This window comes from Bos indicus x Bos taurus, chromosome 25 (assembly GCF_003369695.1).
Source record: "Bos indicus x Bos taurus breed Angus x Brahman F1 hybrid chromosome 25, Bos_hybrid_MaternalHap_v2.0, whole genome shotgun sequence".
Lineage (NCBI taxonomy): Eukaryota > Metazoa > Chordata > Mammalia > Artiodactyla > Bovidae > Bos > Bos indicus x Bos taurus.
Window position 1 is genome coordinate 8,031,290 of NC_040100.1, and position 19,674 is coordinate 8,050,963.

The 19,674-nt window shown below is 59.8% G+C and overlaps 2 protein-coding genes and 1 non-coding gene across 8 annotated transcripts in view; all 3 read right to left on the reverse strand.

Moving 5' to 3' along the window:
* Positions 1–1,867: 1,867 nt before the first annotated feature.
* UPK3B (uroplakin 3B) lies at positions 1,868–7,368 on the reverse strand. 3 transcript variants are annotated; one of them, XM_027526962.1, is made up of 7 exons: positions 6,673–7,367; positions 6,362–6,511; positions 5,871–6,108; positions 5,553–5,693; positions 4,676–4,755; positions 3,768–3,897; positions 1,868–3,329 (listed from the first exon to the last, which is right to left on the reverse strand). In XM_027526962.1, the coding sequence occupies exons 1-7, from the start codon at positions 6,752–6,754 to the stop codon at positions 3,170–3,172; spliced, it is 981 nt and encodes a 326-aa protein (XP_027382763.1). In that variant the 5' UTR covers positions 6,755–7,367; the 3' UTR covers positions 1,868–3,169. The 3 variants fall into 3 exon arrangements, with proteins under 3 accessions (XP_027382763.1, XP_027382764.1, XP_027382765.1); XM_027526963.1 differs by lacking the exon at positions 5,553–5,693 and having other exon boundaries at positions 6,673–7,364; XM_027526964.1 differs by lacking the exons at positions 4,676–4,755; positions 5,553–5,693 and having other exon boundaries at positions 6,673–7,368.
* A 26-nt stretch (positions 7,369–7,394) lies between these two features.
* On the reverse strand, positions 7,395–7,466 carry TRNAE-UUC. The gene has a single exon. It is a non-coding gene; the product is annotated as a tRNA-Glu (tRNA).
* Positions 7,467–9,782: 2,316 nt separating this feature from the next.
* DTX2 (deltex E3 ubiquitin ligase 2) overlaps positions 9,783–19,674 on the reverse strand; it is a 36,471-nt gene continuing 26,579 nt past the window's right edge. For 3 of the 4 annotated variants that reach the window (XM_027526958.1, XM_027526960.1, XM_027526959.1), the window contains 6 exons: positions 17,989–18,129; positions 15,361–15,434; positions 13,962–14,120; positions 12,858–13,019; positions 11,251–11,340; positions 9,783–10,340 (listed from right to left, as the gene is read on the reverse strand). In XM_027526958.1, the coding sequence (XP_027382759.1) occupies positions 10,113–10,340; positions 11,251–11,340; positions 12,858–13,019; positions 13,962–14,120; positions 15,361–15,434; positions 17,989–18,129 (854 nt within the window). In that variant the 3' untranslated portion in view covers positions 9,783–10,112. The remainder of the gene's footprint in view (positions 10,341–11,250; positions 11,341–12,857; positions 13,020–13,961; positions 14,121–15,360; positions 15,435–17,988; positions 18,130–19,674) is intronic. The other variant, XM_027526961.1, reaches the window with a different exon arrangement.

Consider the following 19,674-nt stretch of genomic DNA (forward strand, 5'->3'; position numbering starts at 1 on the left):
GCTTCTCTGTACATCCATTCTATTAATTTCTGAGAGTTTGATATTGAAATTCCAACTAAATATCTTATCTACCTAAAACAACTGTAATTAATTGGAACTACATGTAACTTTGTTCTGTACTTTCCATGCCTCCCGTAAAAGTGTTACTATGTTTTCATAATTTAAAAATTAAAAAAACGAATCTGCCTTCTAATGCAGGGGACATGGGTTTGAACCCTAGTTGAGGAACTAAGATTCCACATGCCATAGGGCAACTAAGCCCCAGCTAAGATCTGACACAGCCAAATAAATAAATAATTTTTTTTTTTAATGAAGGAAAGATACCCAAGCACAGCCTCTCCCTTTTGGCTTGTCTCCCATGTCTAAGAAGTGCCAGATTCCTCCAATCACCTCCCAAATATTTCTAGAATCCACCTCTTCCTCCCCAACCTGCCTCGTCTGCCCTGGCTCAGGGCTGATTCCACGTGCCTGGAAGACCAGGTCACCCTTGCTCTTACCTGGTTCCCGGCCCCCCATCCCTGCTGCTGTGGTCCCAGGAACCACCTGTGTCACCATAAGGCAAGACTATTTAAGTCTGATCTCCCCGAGTTCCACTCTTTCTCTGTCCCTCCTTCTTTCCTCTGACTTGACTTACATTTGCCTCCTGAGACACCTCTCACCCCTAGTTAGTCCCCTTGACCATCAGGTGGGGTCACTTGCCTCCCCTGCCCAGGCTTCACTCACCATGTTGCAATGTCTGTTTAGAGCTCGTCTCCACGGTCAAGCCTCAGGTGGCCACGATGAGAGCAGCTCCTCAGAGGGGCTTGAAGATGTTTGGGAGGGGCAGCCCCAGGACGCACATCACAGGACTCAGAATGCACAAAGATTCTGGCACTAACAAGCCACCAAAGGACCCCGGGACACGCCAGAGCCAGGGGCAATTCCTGCTCCTGGCTGATCCTCCATCTTTGGGCAGGTTTGTTCATCTTTTCACTCAGCAAACACCAGTAGATCCCTATTTCTCACTATCACTTCCTTCCTGGGCAGGCCCCAAGCCAGGCATCCTGGGTCTTAAGGGCCTTGTTGTCTGGTACTGGGGCCAGGCCTGGGAGGGACAGCATGGGCCAGGCTCCGCTGGTGGTAGCTGGCATAGCGCAGGGCCAACTTTTAACCCTCCTCCAATTCTAAGAATGAGACTCTCAGATGGCTCGGAGGTGAAGAATCGACTGCCAAAGCAGGAGACACAGGTTCAATTCCTGGATCAGGAAGATCCCCTGGAGAAGAAAATGGCAACCCACTCCAGTATTCTTGCCTGGAGAATCCCATGGACCGAGGAGCCTGGCGGGCTATAGTCCATAGAGTCGCAAAGAGTCAGACACAACTGAGCGACTAAACAACAACAATTCCAAGAATCCAAGAGGATCCTGGGCTCTACGGCAGCGGAATTCCAAAAGTGGCAGTCTGACAGGCCTGGTTCTCGTGGCCAGGTGTCACCCAGGACACCAGGGTGTGAGCTCCCAACTGCACCGAGAGCAGCTCTTGTGGCTGGTGAGGGTGCAGGCAGGGTGGGAGGGAGACCACGGAGGCCAGGGGTGCATGGGTTTTGAAAGCAGACTCCCGTGAAGCGTGTACCTGGAAGGAGCACTGCTAAATCCACCTGCATTAGTGGTGGGTTTCCTGGCCCTGCCTCCCACCCCATTGGGGGTGGGTTTCCCTGGGGCCATCAGGAGATGGGGATACCCCAATGCATAGCTAGGGCTAGCAATCTAGACGACAGGCTCGGGGCAGCGCCCGGGCTGGTGTCAGGGGCAGGCTGCACAGGGCGGAGCCAGGCTGGGCAACGCGTGTAACTGCCCCTCTTGCAGATCCAGCGCGGGCACCACGGGGATGGAGGAGCCAGATTGCATTTATTCATCTCCAAAGTCAGGGAAGGGGGGTAGATTTCCCCGCTTGGCGCCCTCCTCGGGGCGGCCTGTATGCTGGGAGCCGCAGTCAGGCTTAGAAGGGCCTGGGAGCGGCCGGGGGACACGGGGTTGGGGACAGTGGATCGTGGGCAGATCACTGAGCATGTTTTTCCATCCAGAAAACGGTGACAGCTGTGCAGTGGGACGACACACCGTTGATCCTCAAACGAGAGTGTGACTGCTCATCCTCTGGCTTGGCCGAGGTGGAAACTGGAGCCGTGACCTCCAGAGACCCAGCTGCGTGGCTGCCGCTGTGAGACATCAGGTCCAGCGGCGGGACGCTCGGCTGTGCACAGACGTGCGCATGCGCGGGACTCGGCAACCGCGGCGCCACGGCGCCCTCTTGTGTCCACGGTGGGAATCACCGGTCTTGCAGGGAGACGGACTCTGGAGAGTCAAGTGGCTCCTGCTGGGTGATGCGGGCGCTGGCTACTGGACAGCAGAGTCCATCGGGGGCAGATCGTCTCAGAAGTGTGAGCTCGAGGGTGCGTGACAGTCCGAGGGGGTGATAGCCCCCCCAACAGTAACAGGTCACATCAGGACACGTGGTCATCTGAGGCCCAGAGCAGTGAGTGAGCGCCCGAAGAACAGCAGCGAGCCCTGCGTGAGGCCATGCCTAACACTGTGTGTGTGGCATGCAGCAGGCGCTCAACAAATGCTTGTGGAATGGGAGTGAGTGCATGAGTGTGTGTGCCATCTGCATGTGCAAGGAGGTTAGATGTGGTAGCCGGATCGTCACAGAGATCTACACGGTCTGACCTTCCAGCCAGTGAGGGCCACCCTCAGAAAGGACCCACGTCCAGGGAAGATGGAGGCACCTTTGAAGGCCTCACTGCAGCTCCGGCCGCCAGTGAGGGACAGACGGAGGGACAGACAGGGGCCTCATGTACCCCAATATGGCCCAGCCCAGCCCAGCCCGCTGCAGGCCTCCTCCTGGGGCCTGGAAGCCTCCTTTCGGGCAGTGTGTCTACATGACCTCCAGCCTCGCTTGAAGCAGGCAGATCAGAGGCAGATGGCTTTGGGGGCTGGATGCCTGGTCTGACTGAGGCCCTCCCCCAACTGCCTGGAGACGGGGGAAATGAGAAAGCCCAAGGCAGGGCTGCTAGCAGTGGGATTTCACACAGGGCAGGAGGTGCGATGCGGGACACACACCCACACACACACACGTGCACTGTGCACTCACCCCCCAGGTCCCCACTGCCCCAGCCCCAGCCAGGTGGGCCAAGCTAGGGGCTGAGGCTGGGGAAGCGTTCCAGGCCAGGCTCGCAGCCCACCGGCAGGGTAGCTGCCTCGCTGGGCGGGATGTGGTGGGTCATGTAGCGCTTTCCCATGAAGGAGCCGATCCGCAGCTGCTCCGGGGCCTCCTCCGGCCACCACAGGCTGGAGCTGGATTGGGGACAGGGAGACGGGCTGTGGGTGGAGTGTCTCCCTGCTGGGTGGAGCGGGCTGCCGAGCTCCCATAGCCCTCCTCCTGCAGCCTCTGATGTCCCTTTCCTCCCTGGGAAGACCAGCTGGAGGCCTACCTCCTCCAGGTGGCCACCCTGGCTCCCTGGGTATCAGTTCATTGAAACAACTGAGGGCTCACTGTCAGGGAGAAGGGCCCAGGCAGAGCAAGGTGGCCCCGTCTATGAACCCATCATCAGAGGACCTGCTGGACTGCCTCCCTGAGCTCCTAGATGAGAGACACTCAGGGTGGAAATTCCCTGCACATTGCTGGAAGGGGAACCACCCAACTCAAAACTACAAGGCTTCCAGAAGGTGCTGGGCCAGAGAGAGAGCAGGGGCTATGGGGGGGCAAGGGGCCCTCCGGGGGTCGCCACTCACAAGCGCACGCTGGAGGCTGCCAGGAAGGCCAGGAGCAAGAGGCCGGCCAGAGAAGACAGGATGGAGGTGATGATGATCATGTCTCCACTCCGCCGCCCGGGCCACGTGTCGATGGAGCCTGGGGACTTCCCTGCACACACAGCGGCTTTCAGAGGCTGCCCTCGGACCGCAGGGCAGTCACCTCCCCGCCATGCTGACTGCCTCACGTCCCCAGCCGGCACCCTGAGCCCGCTCATCTGCCCCTCTCTGCCGCGGCACTTGCGCTCTGCCAGCCTCCGCTGTGGTCTCACCGGCCGGACTGTTCCCACCACCCGTGGCAGGCAGAGGGGCAGCGGAGCTCAGGGCCGACCGGGTGCTGCCCTGTTCCCTGGAGCCTGGCATTCAAGGCCTTCACGTAACGAGACCCACGCCCCCTCCCCTCCTGACCCGTCTCTGCAGCCTGTCTCCCAGGCCTTCCATGGGACACTCGGCCTTTGACGTGCAGTTTTCTTGGTCTGCTGAACCGCTGGTCCTTGGCGCTCTGCTGAGAGCAGAATTCCCAGGACCACGGCTCCAGCCTCTTTCTTGCCCTGGCCCCTCTTTTCTACCCAGCAGTGCCCAGCACAGGGCTGGCTCCCTGAAGGAAGGGCAGACTATTTCTGTCCAAGATGGGGCTTCAGCCTAGGGCACCCAAGGGTTGGCAAACATTTTGGGGTGGACAGAGCTGGTGTCTCTGCCCAGGGGGCTGACCCAGTATCTCACCCTCTAGTGGGAGGTTCTATTTAGGGGGTGGCCAGGACTTGGATTCTGACTCGGGGGCCCCAGTCCCATGGTAGCCAGGGGAGGGGCCGGCTGAGCACGACCAGGGTGCCAAAGTTGGCTGGCCCACAGGGCACACTGGAGTTGGAGCGCCCAGCCCTCCACGCTACCTTGGCGGAGAGCAATGAGGTCGGACCACCTCGTCTCGGCCTGGGGTGAGCCCCTGGAGTTCGTCAGCAGGAACTTCACCCTGGGGGAGAGGACCAGGGGTGAGGCTCTGAGCCTCGACTGCTCTGGGCAAGGCCCCCACCTCAGCCAGGCCCCAGGCAGCCCATGACGGCCAGGCTGTGGGCCTGTCATGTTCAGGGGAGGGGGGCGCCCTGTGCTAAGCACCCCGAGACCTCTCTGGCCACAGCAGCCTCTGCCACCAGCACTCAGCCATCTGAACCGTCACTCTTCAGACACCCTCTCTGGTTCAGGGGTCCCCGTGACTAAATGCCACATACGGGGGCTTCAGGGTGGCTCACAAGGGTGTGTGAGGCCCCAGCCCCTCTTCTCCGGAGGAAAACTGCTGGCTGTGTGGAGTCTGCAAGGCTTTGGAAGGCCCCCCAATAGGAGGGGGCACCCCTCCTGGCAAAGGCCAGGAGGGAGAGGTGTGCTCAGGGCGTGCTCAGAGACCAGGATCAGGGGAGTGGGCAGGCTGAGCTCCGAGGGCACCGCCCAGAACTTGAGTTGCATCTCTGTTCGGGGTGGGCGCTCTGGGATCCAGGCAGGCTGGCACCTGCTACTGACGGGAGCCGGCTCTCGTGGTCTCTAGGGACAGGGCGGGAGGCTGAGTCAGTGAGTGGCCACTGGGTCAGAGGGTGAGGGGCGTGGGCGTGGAAGGCGGCTACACTCTGCCCCGCCGTCCCTGTGGCACCTGCCGGTTCCCCCAGCCGCACTTGGTCACCCTGAGGATGTCTGGCCTTGTCCCCTTGCTCGCTGGACCCCTGCTCTCCCACCCGGGTTCCACCCTCAGCCCCAGGCTGACTTTCCTGCCAGACCCACCTGTGGTTGGGGGGGAGCGGTCTCCAGCATTCCCCTCCCCACATGCTGGGCCCATCCCCTACCGGCTCTGTGATGCCCACCTCCTCGTGGAGGCCACCTGCCCCTCCAGGAGATCCAACCGCACACAGGAAGATACCAAAGCTGGAGAAGGGGAGGGGCTGGCTCGGCCTGCAGCCGGGAAGGGGCGGGGCCAGGACAGAGGCCTGGGCGGAGACTGGGGCGGGGGTAGGGTGGGGGGCAGCCCTGGTCTCAGAACCCAACCCCCACCCTCCCTTTCCCAGTGCAGCTCCCTTCCAGGTTTCAGGTCAGGCGACTCACCTGTAAGGCCCCGGGCCCGGGAGGGGGGCATTGCAGTAGCGAGGCTGATGGAGGTCAGCAAGGCAGCCGGCGTCATTGCCCACCCTAAGCACGGGGGCGCGCCCACTGCCGTCCGCAGGGTCCTCACAGGGCAGCTGGTCCATGGTCAGGGGCAGTGTCATGTAGTGGCCATCGGTCAGCAGCCGTGGGGAGGCTGGGATTTCAGCCAGTGTCTGGGGGTTCTGGAAGACCCTAGAGGCTGCAGGAGGGAGGCACAGGCAGCTGGGGCCAGAGGGCAGAAGACAGGTGGTCCACTCCCATAGCCCTGCGCCCTCCATGCCTGAGAGCCCAGAGTGCCCCTCCAGACACAAATCAGACGCCACCACTCAGATCCACCACAGGATAAAGCCCGAACTCCCCATTCACACCGAGTTGAGCGGGGCTGCCAGGGCCCTGGAGCTGTCCTCAGACCCACCCGTCACCCCAGGCCCCAGACCTGCACCATGACCTACCGTTGCTGAAGGCCACCACCAGCCAGACAGTGTCGGCAGCGCTGGAGTGCCTGTCCAGGACACAGCGTGGCTGCTCCAGGGAGAACGTGGTGGCCGTGACCTTCCCTTCCAGGTCCCAGGAGGTTATCCGCGGCGTGTAGGGGATGAGGTCTGGGGCCGTGGAGATAGGTGTGAGGGTCCAGGGCCCACTGCCCTTGGGGCTGCCTCTCCTGGTTGGTGGGGGGTGGGGGGTCCCAGGGTCTAATCACTCCAACAGGTGCCCCAGCCCCTAGGGTCTGGCCAGGTGCACCCCTCCCGGGACCCCTACTTACCCAGGGTGAGGCAGGGCTGGGGCCAGCCCAGCACCACCAAGAGCAGCAGCCAGAGGCGAGGCTGCCTGGAGGGGAGCCCCATAATGGCCTGCAGCGCACCCACCAGCCTGCTTCCACACCCACAGCCTGGGGCTGGTCTGGCCAGCCCGGGCTGCGCCTCTCCCCCGCACACCGTGGGCCTGGAGGAGCTGGTTAGTCAGGCTGCCCTGCTGGCCAAGGGCTGGAAAGACCTGAAAATGTAAAAGCACCCCACTCCGCCTCCCAGCCCAGCCCACCCCAGGGAGGGGGCTGGGCAGGGCTCTGGGCAGGGGCAGGCCAGGGCTGAGAGAGGCCCCTGGACCCCCGGGTGCTGGCCAGGTCACCCCAGAGGCCCACGTCTGAGTTTGGGTCCCACCCAGACCCCCAGCCTTGGGGAGGAGGGCCACATGCCAGGGATTCCTGCACCCCGAGTACCAGGAGCCTCCCTCTGGCCTTCCATCCCCACCCAGAGGAGGAAGGGGCCAGCTCTAGCTCCCTCAGGGCCCAGTGGTCCTGCCCTCCCTTCACAAGGCCACATCCTCCCTTAGTTCCTGTGATCATAGAGCCCAGACAGCTGGCAAGTGCCCTGCTGACATCACTCCCTTGGGTTCTCACTATATATGTTTTTTTTTTTTTACTTTTTAGAATTCTTTTAAATTTTCATTAATTTTTTTGGCCACACTACTCAGCTTGAGGAATTTTAGTTCCCTGACCAGGGATTGAACCCAGGCCCTGGCAGTGAAAGCACCAAGTCCTAACCACTGGACCACCAGGGAATTCCCTATAGTGGGTTAGTCGCTCAGTCTTGTCCAACTCTTTGCGACCTCACGGACCACAGTCCACCAGGCTCCTCCATCCATGGAATTCTCTGGGCAAGAACACTGGAGTGGGTTGCCATTTCCTTCTCCAGGTAATTCCCTATATGTATTTTTAAAATTAAGATATTATTCACATAACCTAAGATGTCCCTTTAAAATGTACAGTTTAGAGGGTTTTGTTTTGGTGGGGTTGTTTTTTGGGGAGGCTGTTTTTGTTTTAAACAAGAAGGGATTTTTATTTACAGGAATTCTGGAGAAAGATGGCTGCTGGTATGGGTTTGGTCAAATGACATTAGGGTCCATGCCTCTAAGATTCTCTCGACCTTTTTTTTTGCCATACCTTACAGCTTGCAGGATTCTTGTTCCCAACCAGGGACTGAACCCAGGCCAGGTCAGTGAAAGCAGAGTCCTAACCACTAGACAACCAGGGAACTCCCTCTCTTGGCATTTTTTTCTCATTGCAGCAAGGTGGCTGCTGTGGCTTCAGGCATCGTGTTCTCACTCAAGGTAGGAAGAAGGGAGGAGCAGGGAGGTGTTGCTCAAACTCTTTTATCAGAAAACCTTACACTTTCCATATAACATAAGCCCTGTAGACTTCCTTTTAAACTTCATTGCCATAAATCACCAGATTCTAGAACCTTATCACCCCAAAAAGAAACACTGTACCCATTAAAACGGTCACTTCCCATCCCCCTTCCCCCCTGACAACCACTGATGTACTTTCTGTCTCAGTGGACTTGCCTCTGCGGGATATTTCATATAGACAGAATCACACAATGTGTCATTTTCTGCCTGGCTTCTTTCATTTGATATAATGTTAAGGCTCATCCATGTTGTATGTGTTAGCATTTCGTTCTTTTTTCTAGCTGGATAGCATCCCATTGCACGGACAGATCGTATTTTGTTCATCCATTCATCGGCTGATGGCTCTTTGGGTCGTCCCACTTCTTGGCTATTATGAACGCTACCGTGGCCATGTTTCCAGTTCTTGGATATTTATCTAGCAGTTTACTGCTGAGTCATATGGTAACTGCTTCTTGTGGCACTGGTCGCCAGCTTTCCAAAGCAGCTGCATCTTACATTCCCACAAGCGCTGGACAACGGTTCCACTCTCTCCACATCCTCACCAGTATTTATTTCCTATATATTTTATAATAACCACCCTAGTGGGTATTGAGTGGCAGCACTTTGTGGTTTTGATCTGCACTCCCCTAATGATGTTGCTTGTCCACCATCTGTGTAGCTTTTTCAGAGAAATGTGTGTTCAAGTCCTTTGCCCGTTAAAATTGAAAATTTTTTTTATCATTGTGACAGTTCTTGATATACTGTGAATACAAGACTCTGATCAGGCAAAAGATGTGCAAACATTTTGTTCCTGCTCTCTGACTGCGCTGTGGGGGTGGGAGCCGAGGGTGAGGGTGTGGCACTCAGGTACCCATACCACCCCTCTGCCCTGTGAGCCCTGGAGCGAGTCTCGCTGTGGAACCTAACAGCGTTGGGCTCCAGCTTCTCTATCGGGGCCTCCTGGCCCTCCCCAAACCAACTTCTCCACAGGGCAGGGGGCACGATGCCAGGGGCTCACCAAGCTGCCTTACTTTCTTTTCACAATCAGAAGAGGAAAGAAAGTAACTTCTAGGTGAAAGTAAATACTCTAACATACGCTGATCTTTGTAACAACAAATCATAAAACAGAATTTAAGTTTCTTTCTTAGGGAGAAAAGGGCTTGTGAAGGCCACAAGCACACCCCCCCACCCCCACCCCCGCTCACCTTCAGGAGGCCTAGGAGTATTGGATCCTCTTTCTAAGAAGACTGGGAAGAACTGGAACCTTGAGGGCGGGGATCAGACCAGATTTGGCTGGGATTCAGTCCCAGCTCTACTACTGTGCCCTTAAACCTCCGTTTCCTCATCTGTAAAGTGGACACAGCAGTACACGCCCCCACATGAGCAGCACTTAGAAAGTCAGAACCCGCTTAGAAAGTCAGAACCCCTGAGGAAGTAAATGGGAGGAGCTGCGGGGTCTCCCTGGCAGAGCTGCTGAAGGCCCACTGCAAGGAGAGCTGGGTGGGGCCAGAGGAGCTGCTCGGGTCAGCGCCCGGCTCCTGGCCTCCCCGCAGCCTGTGTCTCATTTAGGAAGAAACAAAGGTTGGACAGGAAGCCTGGCAGGTCCATTCCTTCTCTGATGCAGCAAGACGTGTGTGGGCTGGCCTTCACACATACACACCCGTGTACACACGCAGTCTCTCCAACGGCAAACCCACAGGGCCCACGGTCTTTGGCTTTAGGGCATTTATTGCAAACAGAACATCTGAGGTATGAAAAGCTGACCCAGACTCAGGCCTGCCCCGGCGGCGCACACGGCAGGCAGCCTCTCCTCACCCCGGACACTGGGGGCCCCACGCAGCCTACGGAGGACGGAGGGGCCCACACACTGAGGTAGCGGCATCCGAAGCCTCCACATGTACGACTCCCAGCCGCTCGCCCGGTTTCCACAGATAACCAGGCCTGGCAGGCACAGGGAAGGGGACGGGTGGGCATGGGGAGCCTGCACTCCACATGGAGCCCGCCGTTGTGGTGGACGAATGGGGCCAGCCAGGCCGCAGGTCACTGCTGCTCCAGGCAGTCCTCGGTCACCCCCTGGGCGGCCAGCTCAGCCAGCACATTCTGAAGGTAGTTGGGGTCGGGGTAGCCGTGGCCTGTCACGTTACGGTCCATCTCGGTCTTGTGGTGGATCTCGTTCCACACCACTGTGTCGGTCTCCCCGGTGGTGCTGGATGTCCCTACTGTGAAGATAAGGCGCCTCTTCCAGGCCACCTTCAGCAGCTCCAGGACCTGCCCGAGGGGAGGGGATGGGGCGGGGAGGGGAGGGGATGGAGGAGGGGAAAGGGATGATGTGTAGGGGGGGTGGGGGGTAGGGGGGAAGGGGCAGTGGGGAAGGAGCAGGAGAAGGCTATGAAGGAGTGCTCAGAACAAACCCTGGCTGCAGGGGCTGGCCTGGAGGGCAGACACTCCTGACAACCCCCTCACCTCCCTCAGCCTCTCCGCGCCCTTGGGGCTGTCCCCACCCAAAGCCACCACCCTGGCTGTTCTGTCTGCCTGGAATGCTCTTCCCCAGCCTTCTCATAGCTGTTTAGTTGTGTCCAACTCTTTGCGAACTCATAGATTGTAGCCCCCAGGTTCCTCTGTCCATGAGATCTAGGCAAGAATACTGGAGTGGGACGCCACTTCCTTTTCCAGGAGATCTTCCTGACCCAGGGATCGAACTCACGTCTCCTGCCTTAGCAGGGAGGTTCTCTACTGCTGAGCCACCTGGGAAGCCCCTCCTCTGAGCTGGGAAGCCCCAAATCAGGACTCAGTGCAGAGGCGGCTCCACAGGCCACCCCCATCACCCAGGGTGAAGAGGCCCCGGTTCCGCCCCATCCCATCACACTAGGCCGCAGGAAGACCCCTGTCCTCCCCCCAGAGCACCTGTGGTCAGGTCGTCTCTGCCTGGATGCCCCATACCCGGACGCCTAACCTGCAGCAGGTCCCCAGGAAGGGGCAGCCCACACCCCAGCCAGCCCGCAGGCTTCATCCCCTCCTCCTGTTGCAGTAAGATGGGCAGAGGCAGAGCCGGTGCGGCCACCGAGCTAGCTCTCCCGACCCAATAGCCACCCGCTGCTCAGGGGCAGCCAGGCCGGACTTGCCAGCTGCGGGGCAGGGGCACGGAGGCTGCTCCCAGGGGTGGCAGCCGGGCCTTTACCTTGCGGCCCTGGGCGTTGTCGGGAAGGTAGCACTGGCGGGGAAACCCTCTGGCAGTGAAGGGCTTTCCAGGGTTGGGGTGTTCAGGGCCCTGCAGGAGGAACACAGATGGTGAGAGTGGGAGCTGAGGGGCTCGCGGGCTGCAGAGCTGCTGGGACAGGGCCCCCTCTCCCCAGCCACACCCCGACACCTTCCAGGCGGGGCTCCTCCTGCACGCAAGTGACCAAATCAACCGCTGTCTCCTGTCTCGCTCTAACGACCCACCGTGCACATGGCCTGCCCACACCTGCCCTCCCTGAACCCATGCTGCTCTGCTGGGCACCACACACCCTACGGCCTCCACGTCCCTGAGGAAACCAGACCTGTCAGAGGCCAGACCGGAAGCTCCTACTTCACTGGCAACCCTCTGGGCACAGGGCTCTCTGGACTGGACGGCAGGGCCTGCTTCACCATCCCTGGGGCGCACAGCACCTCCACTGCTCTCTCCGGATGGAGCAGGGCCCCGAGACCATGGCAGCAGGCTACCCAGAGGGCGAGGGCTGGAACCACGCTCAGCCCTTGCTCTGCCCTCAGCCCATGGAGACACACCATGCTGCTGCTGCTGCTGCTAAGTCGCTTCAGTCGTGTCCGACTCTGTGCGACCCCATAGACGGCAGCCCACCAGGCTCCCCTGTCCCTGGGACTCTCCAGGCAAGAACACTAGAGTGGGTCGCCATTTCCTTCTCCAATGCATGAAAGTGAAAAGTGAAAGTGAAGTCGCTCAGTCGTGTCCGACTCTTCGCGACCCCATGGACTTCAGCCTACCAGGCTCCTCCATCCATGGGGTTTCCCAGGCAAGAGTACTGGAGTGGAGTGCCATTGCCTTCTTCGGGAGACACACCATGTACAACTCCAAATCCCCCTCCTGCTTTGTGGCTCTACTGCTGTCTAGAATGTTTCTAATTTTTCCAGTTTCACTTTGAGCACAATGTCACTTTGGAGGACAACCAGGGGAAAGCACATAATTGGACAAAAGCAAGGGACAGCCTGTCCTCCTGTATCTTCCTAGCCAACGAGGCTCTGGGGGATGCTGAGATCCCCCGGTCCAAGGCAGAAACCTGAGGAGCCCAGACTCTTGCTGGGTCTCCACTGGGACCTGCAGCTGAGGTTCCTGCTCCTCCACACCCCACACAGGTCTGGGTCAGCCCACTGAGCTGGTCCCTCAAGAGCGGTCAGGCCTCACTGCAGGCACCTCTCTGCCCTGCACTCTGCCCCTTGGGAAGGTTCCTGCTTGTGGGCTCCCCAGCCAGCCAGCTAGCCCAACAGAAGCTCTTGTTTTTCCTGGTTAGATTCCTGTGGGCCTTCTGCCCAGTACAAGTCCAGCTAAGATGCCTCCGCCTCCAGGAAGCCCTCCCTGGTTCAAGAAAAGGCAGGGGCCATCTCTTTGCTTCCACAACCCTAAGGGCTGGATGGAGCCCCCAGCACGAGTGCCTCCTGATTGCTGGGAGTCTGACTGGGCAGCCGGGCCCCCTCAGTGACCCCGGGGGACAGAGTGGGACAGGAAGAGCCCCAGAGAGGGGCCGATTCCAGAAAGATCCAAGGAGGCTCCTCTTGTGCCGTGCCCCTCACCTGAATGCCGTGGGGAATGTTGTAGACTATGAGGATCGTCCCACAGTCCTCGTGGCCAGGGAGGGACATCTGAAACGTGAACACCTCCATCTTCCCCCGGGGCTGGGTCCCAGTCTTCTCCCCGTAGATCGTTTTGCAGGAGGGACATTGCAAGCTTCCATCCTGGGACAGGGCAGAAGGTTGTGGACTGAGCTGGTGGCCCTGAGAGGGCACCCAGGCCAGCCACCCCGCTGACTAGATGGGAAAGAGACCTGCAGGGACACGGGTTTGGTTCCCTGGTCACCCAGCGGGTCCTAGGCCAGTCGCCCAGCTCCCTGGCAGACTCCTTGCAAAGAAATTCAATTTTGGCAATGTTCTTGGAAAGGTAAGTTTTACCCCAGAAACTCATTATGCAATTTTCATTAAAGAGTCAAAGTACCAAGAGACTGGCATCAATTAGAGAAATTAGGTTTATAAACCAAAGTCTACACAGTTGCTGCTGCTGCTAAGTCGCTTCAGTCGCGTCCGACTCTGTGGGACCCCAGAGGCGGCAGCCCACCAGGCTCCCCCGTCCCTGGGATTCTCCAGGCAAGAACACTGGAGTGGGTCGCCATTTCCTTCTCCAGTGCACGAAAGAGAAAAGTGAAGGTGAAGTCGCTCAGTCGTGTCCGACTCTTCGCGACCCCATGGACTGCAGCCCACCAGGCTCCTCCGTCCATGGGATTTTCCAGGCAAGAGTACTGGAGTGGGGTGCCATTGCCTTCTCTGCTACACAGCTGAGTCATGTTTAAAATGGAACAGAAAACCCGGTGACGGAAGGACTGCGAGGCTGGAGCCCTGGCCGGCACGCGTGGCAGAAGGATGCTGCACAGAGGACAGCCCAGGCAAAGCCCCACGGGCCTTGGCTCTCTCTGCTCCCCGACCTCTGTCCACTCTGGCTAAATTACACCAAAGGCAGGGCAGCCTGGCGTCACCCGCCACCCCCAGCCCCCTCCGCTCCAAGGCCAGGGCTGCGGACGTCTCAAGGCGGTCTCTGGGCAAGCCCCAGTCGCCTGCTCAGGTGCGGCACAACCGGGACGGGCAGGTGACCCCGATCCCCCCACCCCGGCCGGGGGCCATGGGTACCTTGTTCCCGTTGCAGTACATGGCCAGCAGGCAGAGCAGGTGGAAGGTGTGGCTGCACTTGGCCAAGCAGCCCACGGCCATGGGCCCGAAGGTCTTGCTGTCGGTCACGTCGCTGTACCCAGACGCCACGGACAGCTTCTCCATACAGATGATGCAGTCCTGGAGGGAGACCCCACACGGGGCAGGCTCACCCACTGCCCCTGCGCCACAAGGGCAAGTCCTGAGGACCAGCCGTCATCTGCGGAAATGCTGGACCCCAATCTAAGTCAACCCCACAGCTCTCCATTCTGGAGGCTGGGAGCACCAAGGGGTCACTGGTGTCTGCAGCCTGAGCAGTCACTGTCACCGTGGCAGAGGGGATGGCAGGTGGCACTGAGCCTGGGGGCTGCTGTGACGCCTGGAGCCCAGGCTGAGAAGGCGGCAGAAGAGCCAGGCAGAGAGGAAAGGACAGGAGGGGCCCACAGCACTGGGCTTTCCAAGGGAAAGGGAACCTGTCAGAAGCACAAGCACAGCAACAGGCAGGCAGGAGAGAGAAGAGAGCGTACTGAAGCAGGAGCCAGCATTGCTGTTAGGGGCCAGTGCACCTGCAGGGCAGGGGTGACCTGGGTGCAGGGGAACAAAGGGGAGGGGACCAGGTCCCGGGAGGCCCTGAAGGCCATGACTGGGGGTGGGGCTTTGTCTTACACATCAGGGTAAGCAGAAGCATTCCTCCTGCTTAGACTCCTGTGGGCATTCTGCCCAGTATAAGATGCCTCCGCCTCCAGGAAGCCCTCCCTGGTTCAAGAAAAGGCTGGGGCCATCTCTTTGCTTCTGTAAGCACAGCAACATGGCAACAGGCAGGTGGCATGAGCAGTGGGTACTAAACCATCACGGCCACACATTGGCTGTGTGATCAGCAGCAGCTGGCGGGGAGGCTGCCGGGGGCCAAACAACCCAGCTGTGTCAGGTGAGCACAAGGGCAGAGAGATGGACAGACTCCTGTGAAGGGGGTGGGCAGGAGGGGAAGCCCAAGGTGAGAAGGACTTCCAAGTTTCTGTCCAAACCTTTACCAACCAGATGCTTCCTATGTTCTCGACTTGCAGGAGAAGGCGGCCAGAGAGTCCCCAGCTCTGAACCGGCACACGTGACCTTGAACCCACCCCTCAGGATTCTCCAGGGCTCTCCATTCAAACTGGAGAACAGTGGCATCACAGCCCCAAAATGAGACTCAGCAGAGACGGGTCAGGTGAAGCCGTGACGGGGTTAAAAGCAGGAACCCCAGCTGGCCCTGCCCGAAGCCAGCGGGGCAGGACTGGTCTCTGGACGAGGCACCTTCCGGCAGAGGACAGGCTGGGGGCCTCGTCTGAGCCACCCCGTTACCAAACAAAAGCAAAAGCAGCACGGCCCCCACGACACACACCTCCTCCGGGGCCGTCTTCAGCTCTTCGGTGTAGTTTCTGATCACCTGCTCTGGCTCTGGCTTTGGGGACCCTCCTAGGAGAGAAGAACATAAATGGTATCCTGAGGAGAACAAACTGGAGATGCTGGGATGAGAGAGGAGGACAGGGAGCGGTCCAAGCTGCCGGGAGGGAGGTTAGGATGGCTCAGATGGGAAGGTTAGTGTGCAGGAGAGGAGAGAACAGGCCAGGCGCAGAACAGTCCAGAGCTCCACCGGGGGCCGGGGTGGGGGGTGGGGGGTGGCCCCAGGAGCACTGGAGGAAGAGAAGCAGAGATGGCAGCTGGCCACGGCCTTCAGGAGCCACAGGCGGGGCCTCAGCCACGGCCCCGCGCACCTTCACTCAGGAGCCCAGACCCAGGCTTCAGAGGACATGCAGGAGGGCTAAAGAGCAGCTTCTAAACAAATGCCCTGGAGTGTGTTCTGGCCAGGTGATTTTACTCAACTTTCATTACTCTCAGAAGAGAGTCTGGGTAAGAGAAGTAAGTGTTCTGAGTTGTGTGTACAGTGCACGCCCGCCCTGCGGGGACATCCGTGTGCACACGACCGCAGAGACGGCCACACAGCCACAGCCAACCACGGAGCTCTTGGGCTTGTCCCTGGACTGGGGTGCCAGTGACCCACCTCCTCGATTCCTCAGCTGCCCACAGCTCCATCGCCCCGCCTCTTCCTCTCGAAACCTCCCACGCCTCCGTGTGCACCTGGGCGTGAAGCTGGGAGGGGAGGCCCTGCACCGAACAAGCCCCACCCCAAGGACAAGCACCCCCTCCCCACCTCCCGCTGCAGCCAGAGAGTCAATCAGCAGAGTCACAGAGTGGCAGCAAAACAGGAGCAGAGGGAGGGATGGGGAGACCGGCCCAGTCTGGGAGGGAGGCGCGGGGAGGCCTGCCTGCCTCAAGTCCGGGGGAGCTCCTGGTCCCAGCCTCTGAGACCAGAGGGGCTCTGGCGTAAGCCCAAGCTCCCAGCCATCAGCCTGTGGCTACAGAGCCTTACAAGTCTGAGGGCTCAACAGCGGGAGCCCCCTCTAGACCAGAGGAGGCCCGGTGACAAGCAGGAGGGAGTGGAGGGGTCGGGGCTGGGTGAGGCCAGGATGGAGTCTGGCTCTGGGATCTGGGACCAGATCAGGAGTCTGGATCTGGGACCAGATCAGGTCACCTCTGAGTCTCAGGTCACTCATCTAAAAAGTGGATCTGACGCCAGCCCAAGAGGTGAGCACTGAAAAGACATTAGCTGCTATGACCTGAGAGGCAGCTAGAAGCCAATGCAGATCAGGCACCCCCATCCACACGCATACACATCCCCAGACACAGACCTCAAGGACCCTGACTCTGCTCACTGGAGAGAAAGCCAGACCAAAGCACGATCCCCACCAGCACCAGGTGGCCAGCCTAGTACCTGGGACTCTACTCAGGGGAGAGACCTTCTAGAAAAGGCTGGTCTAGAAGGCCACTTCGGTGACAGGCCAGTCTCCAGCTGAACCCCAGAACCCCTCCGGCAAGGCCTGTCTGAGCACCCCTTCCTCTCCCGCCTCCCCGCGTCCAGGCAGCCTTTCGAAACTGACAGTAACTCTCCATGATCCACTTTTCTCAAAAGAGGGCCAGCCAGGTGACCGCCTACCCCACGAAAGGACATCTGAGCCCAGGAAGGCCAGAGGGTCTGCTGAACGCCATGTTTTCAGAGCAAACCCCGAGTGTCGCAGGAAGCGGCCCTGCCCACAGATCCAGCCCTGAGGCAGAGTAAGAGGGAGCAAGGCTAGGGGTGGTGATGGCAGCTGGGCTCTCAGGGCCACCCGTCCCTGGCTTCCCTCCTCCCCTCCTCCCGACGGTCAGAGAGGCAGCGAACTCGATCACCATGTGCCAGGCACTGCCCCTGCGTGTGTACTTCCTCTTCTTCCCACACCGGTCTGCTGGGTAGGAGGCCCACTGCTCGTGAACGCGGAAGCTGGCATGAGATCACAAAGCTGGTGAGCGAGCACTGCAAACCCAGACTGGCAGGGCCAGAGCCCTGCTCACGCCATCCTGAAGGTCCCCGAAGCAGTCACTTCTCTGGCCCAGTGAGGGCAGCAGAGCCACGGTTTTAGAAATGACAGGCGTAGAACTTACTATGCAGCAGGCCCTCCTCTTGAATTTTCTTCAGACTCACACAGCACCTTCTAACAGTTCTGAAACCCCTTCTCCCCTAGCCATGTGACGGGAATGGCATGGTTGTTGGGGGCCCCTCTGAAGCAGCCCCACGTGGGCTGGCCCCTCCTGAGACACACGGTGGCCCCAGTGGAAGGGACAGAGCTGTCCCCCCTCCTAAGCCTCGTCTTGCCTCGAACTTCTGTTTACAGTCACTGAGTCTTCAAGCACAGGCCCCTCACGCTTCCACTGCAGCACTGAACTCTGGGTCTCACAGGGGAGTGGATTCCCAGGGGCCAGGCTTGCTGCCAAGGGCAGGATGGGCCACCGAGCCCATCACCACCCCCGCAGGCGAGGGGAGGGCGAAGGGCCGAGGTGGTCAGAGGAGAGAGGCCGGTGTGGGAGAGTCAGAGGCAGCGAGGCTCGGAGGAGGCTGAGCAGAGGCCAGAGAGTATTTGTGAGCAGGAACTACCTTTCATGGACATTTTCCTCAATCTCTTAACTGAGCTGTGACTTTTAGAGGCCAGACAGGAGGCGGGAGGGCTGGCGGGCTGGGGTGCGCGGCTAAGACACACAGGGAGTCCAATGGCTGACATCAGAATACTCGTCATGCCTACACGGGGTGCAAGATCAGACATGCAGAGAGGGGAGAAACGTTAGAAGGAGCTGTCCGGCTCGTGACCGCCACAAACCCCAGCTGCACCCAGGTGGCACTGTCGATGGCCATCAGGACTCGCCCATCTCCCCGGGGAATCTAGCTACTCGAGGCTGCCAGGGCCCACCCAGACCGGCAGGGCTGAGCTCGACAATCAGTGAAATGCCAGTTTGTGAGAGCCCTGGCCCCAAGTTCCAGGAGGGTCTGAACAAGCACCCCATCAGCCTGTGCCCGGAGCATGCAGATGGGGAGGCCGTGGCTTCAGGAGGGCAGAGGGCAGAACACCACCCCAAGACGCATCCAGAGCGGATCTGGGGGGGCCGCCTCTCCATGCCAGCGTGAGGAAGGAGAGCAGAGGGCAACACAGGAGGGTGCAGCCAAGCCATGGAAAGGCGGATGGTCCGGAGCTTGCGGGTCTCCCTCTGTGCCCCCGCAGCTGAGCCCCCGCGGCCCCCGGTCGCCTGGCCCCCCGTGGGGTGCTGCCTGTTCTCCGTGCACCACCCGACCTGTCTAGGTGCCTTCAGAGCCATTACTGGGGGAAACAGGCAGGAATCCTGCCCCAGGGTCTGCCTCCTCACCGAGGTGTCCCTATGGCCCCCAGGACCACTCTTCGGGAGCAGCTAAGGTCCCAGCCCGGAGCTCCCTTCTCTGGTCCCTCAGCCGAGGCTCAGACAGCTCCTCTGGCCGTGGTGGGAACACGGGGCAGCCCACAGCGGGAGGGGCGGCAGCAGGCGGCCACCCCAAATGGACTGTCCAATCTTGTCACTCCTTCCCTGATGCCTGCAGAGCAGATGCCCCACTCCTCAGTCTGGTGCTCCGCCCGTGCCCTAGCTGACCCTGACCCATGCTCCCTAAGGACCTGGAACCGAGCACATCCTCCTGCTGGAGGCACCGCTCCTGCCATGCTCTCAGCTACTCTGTGGTCCACACCGGCCTCCACCCTCCCCTCCCCGTCCCTTAAGCACCTCCTGCCGTGAAGAGGGGCTCTGGGCTTCCTCTCTGCCACCCCCTTAGGGAGTTAACAGGTGTTCAGAATCTGGCCTGCAGTCTGGGCACCGTGGACAGGACAGGCGGACCTGCTGCCCTCTCCAGAGGTGATCCACAGCAGCCAGGGGGGAGCTGGCCCTGGGCTCCATCAGGCCCCACCGTGGCCCCCACTGGAGAACAGAGGTTCTCAGCACAGCCCACGTGCCCAGCGCAGGACAGCAGCAGAGTCTGGCGGCCCAGGCAGCGCTGGGTGCACTGTGCCAGAGTGCCCATCAGAACACCGAGGCTGGACGCTGGGCACTCGTCCAGCAGGCAGTGCGATGCCACAGCATCCCAAGGCTGTTCCTGGGCTCCAATGTGGCTCCCCTGGGAACTAAACATTGGGTGGACTGGATGACAAGCAGGCAGGGGGTGCAGACAGATGGAAAGAGAACAATTCCTGATGGGAACCCAGGAGTTGTGTGTGCTGACTGTGATTTATTCTCCCAGAAGCCACCGGACCCTGCCCATCAACCA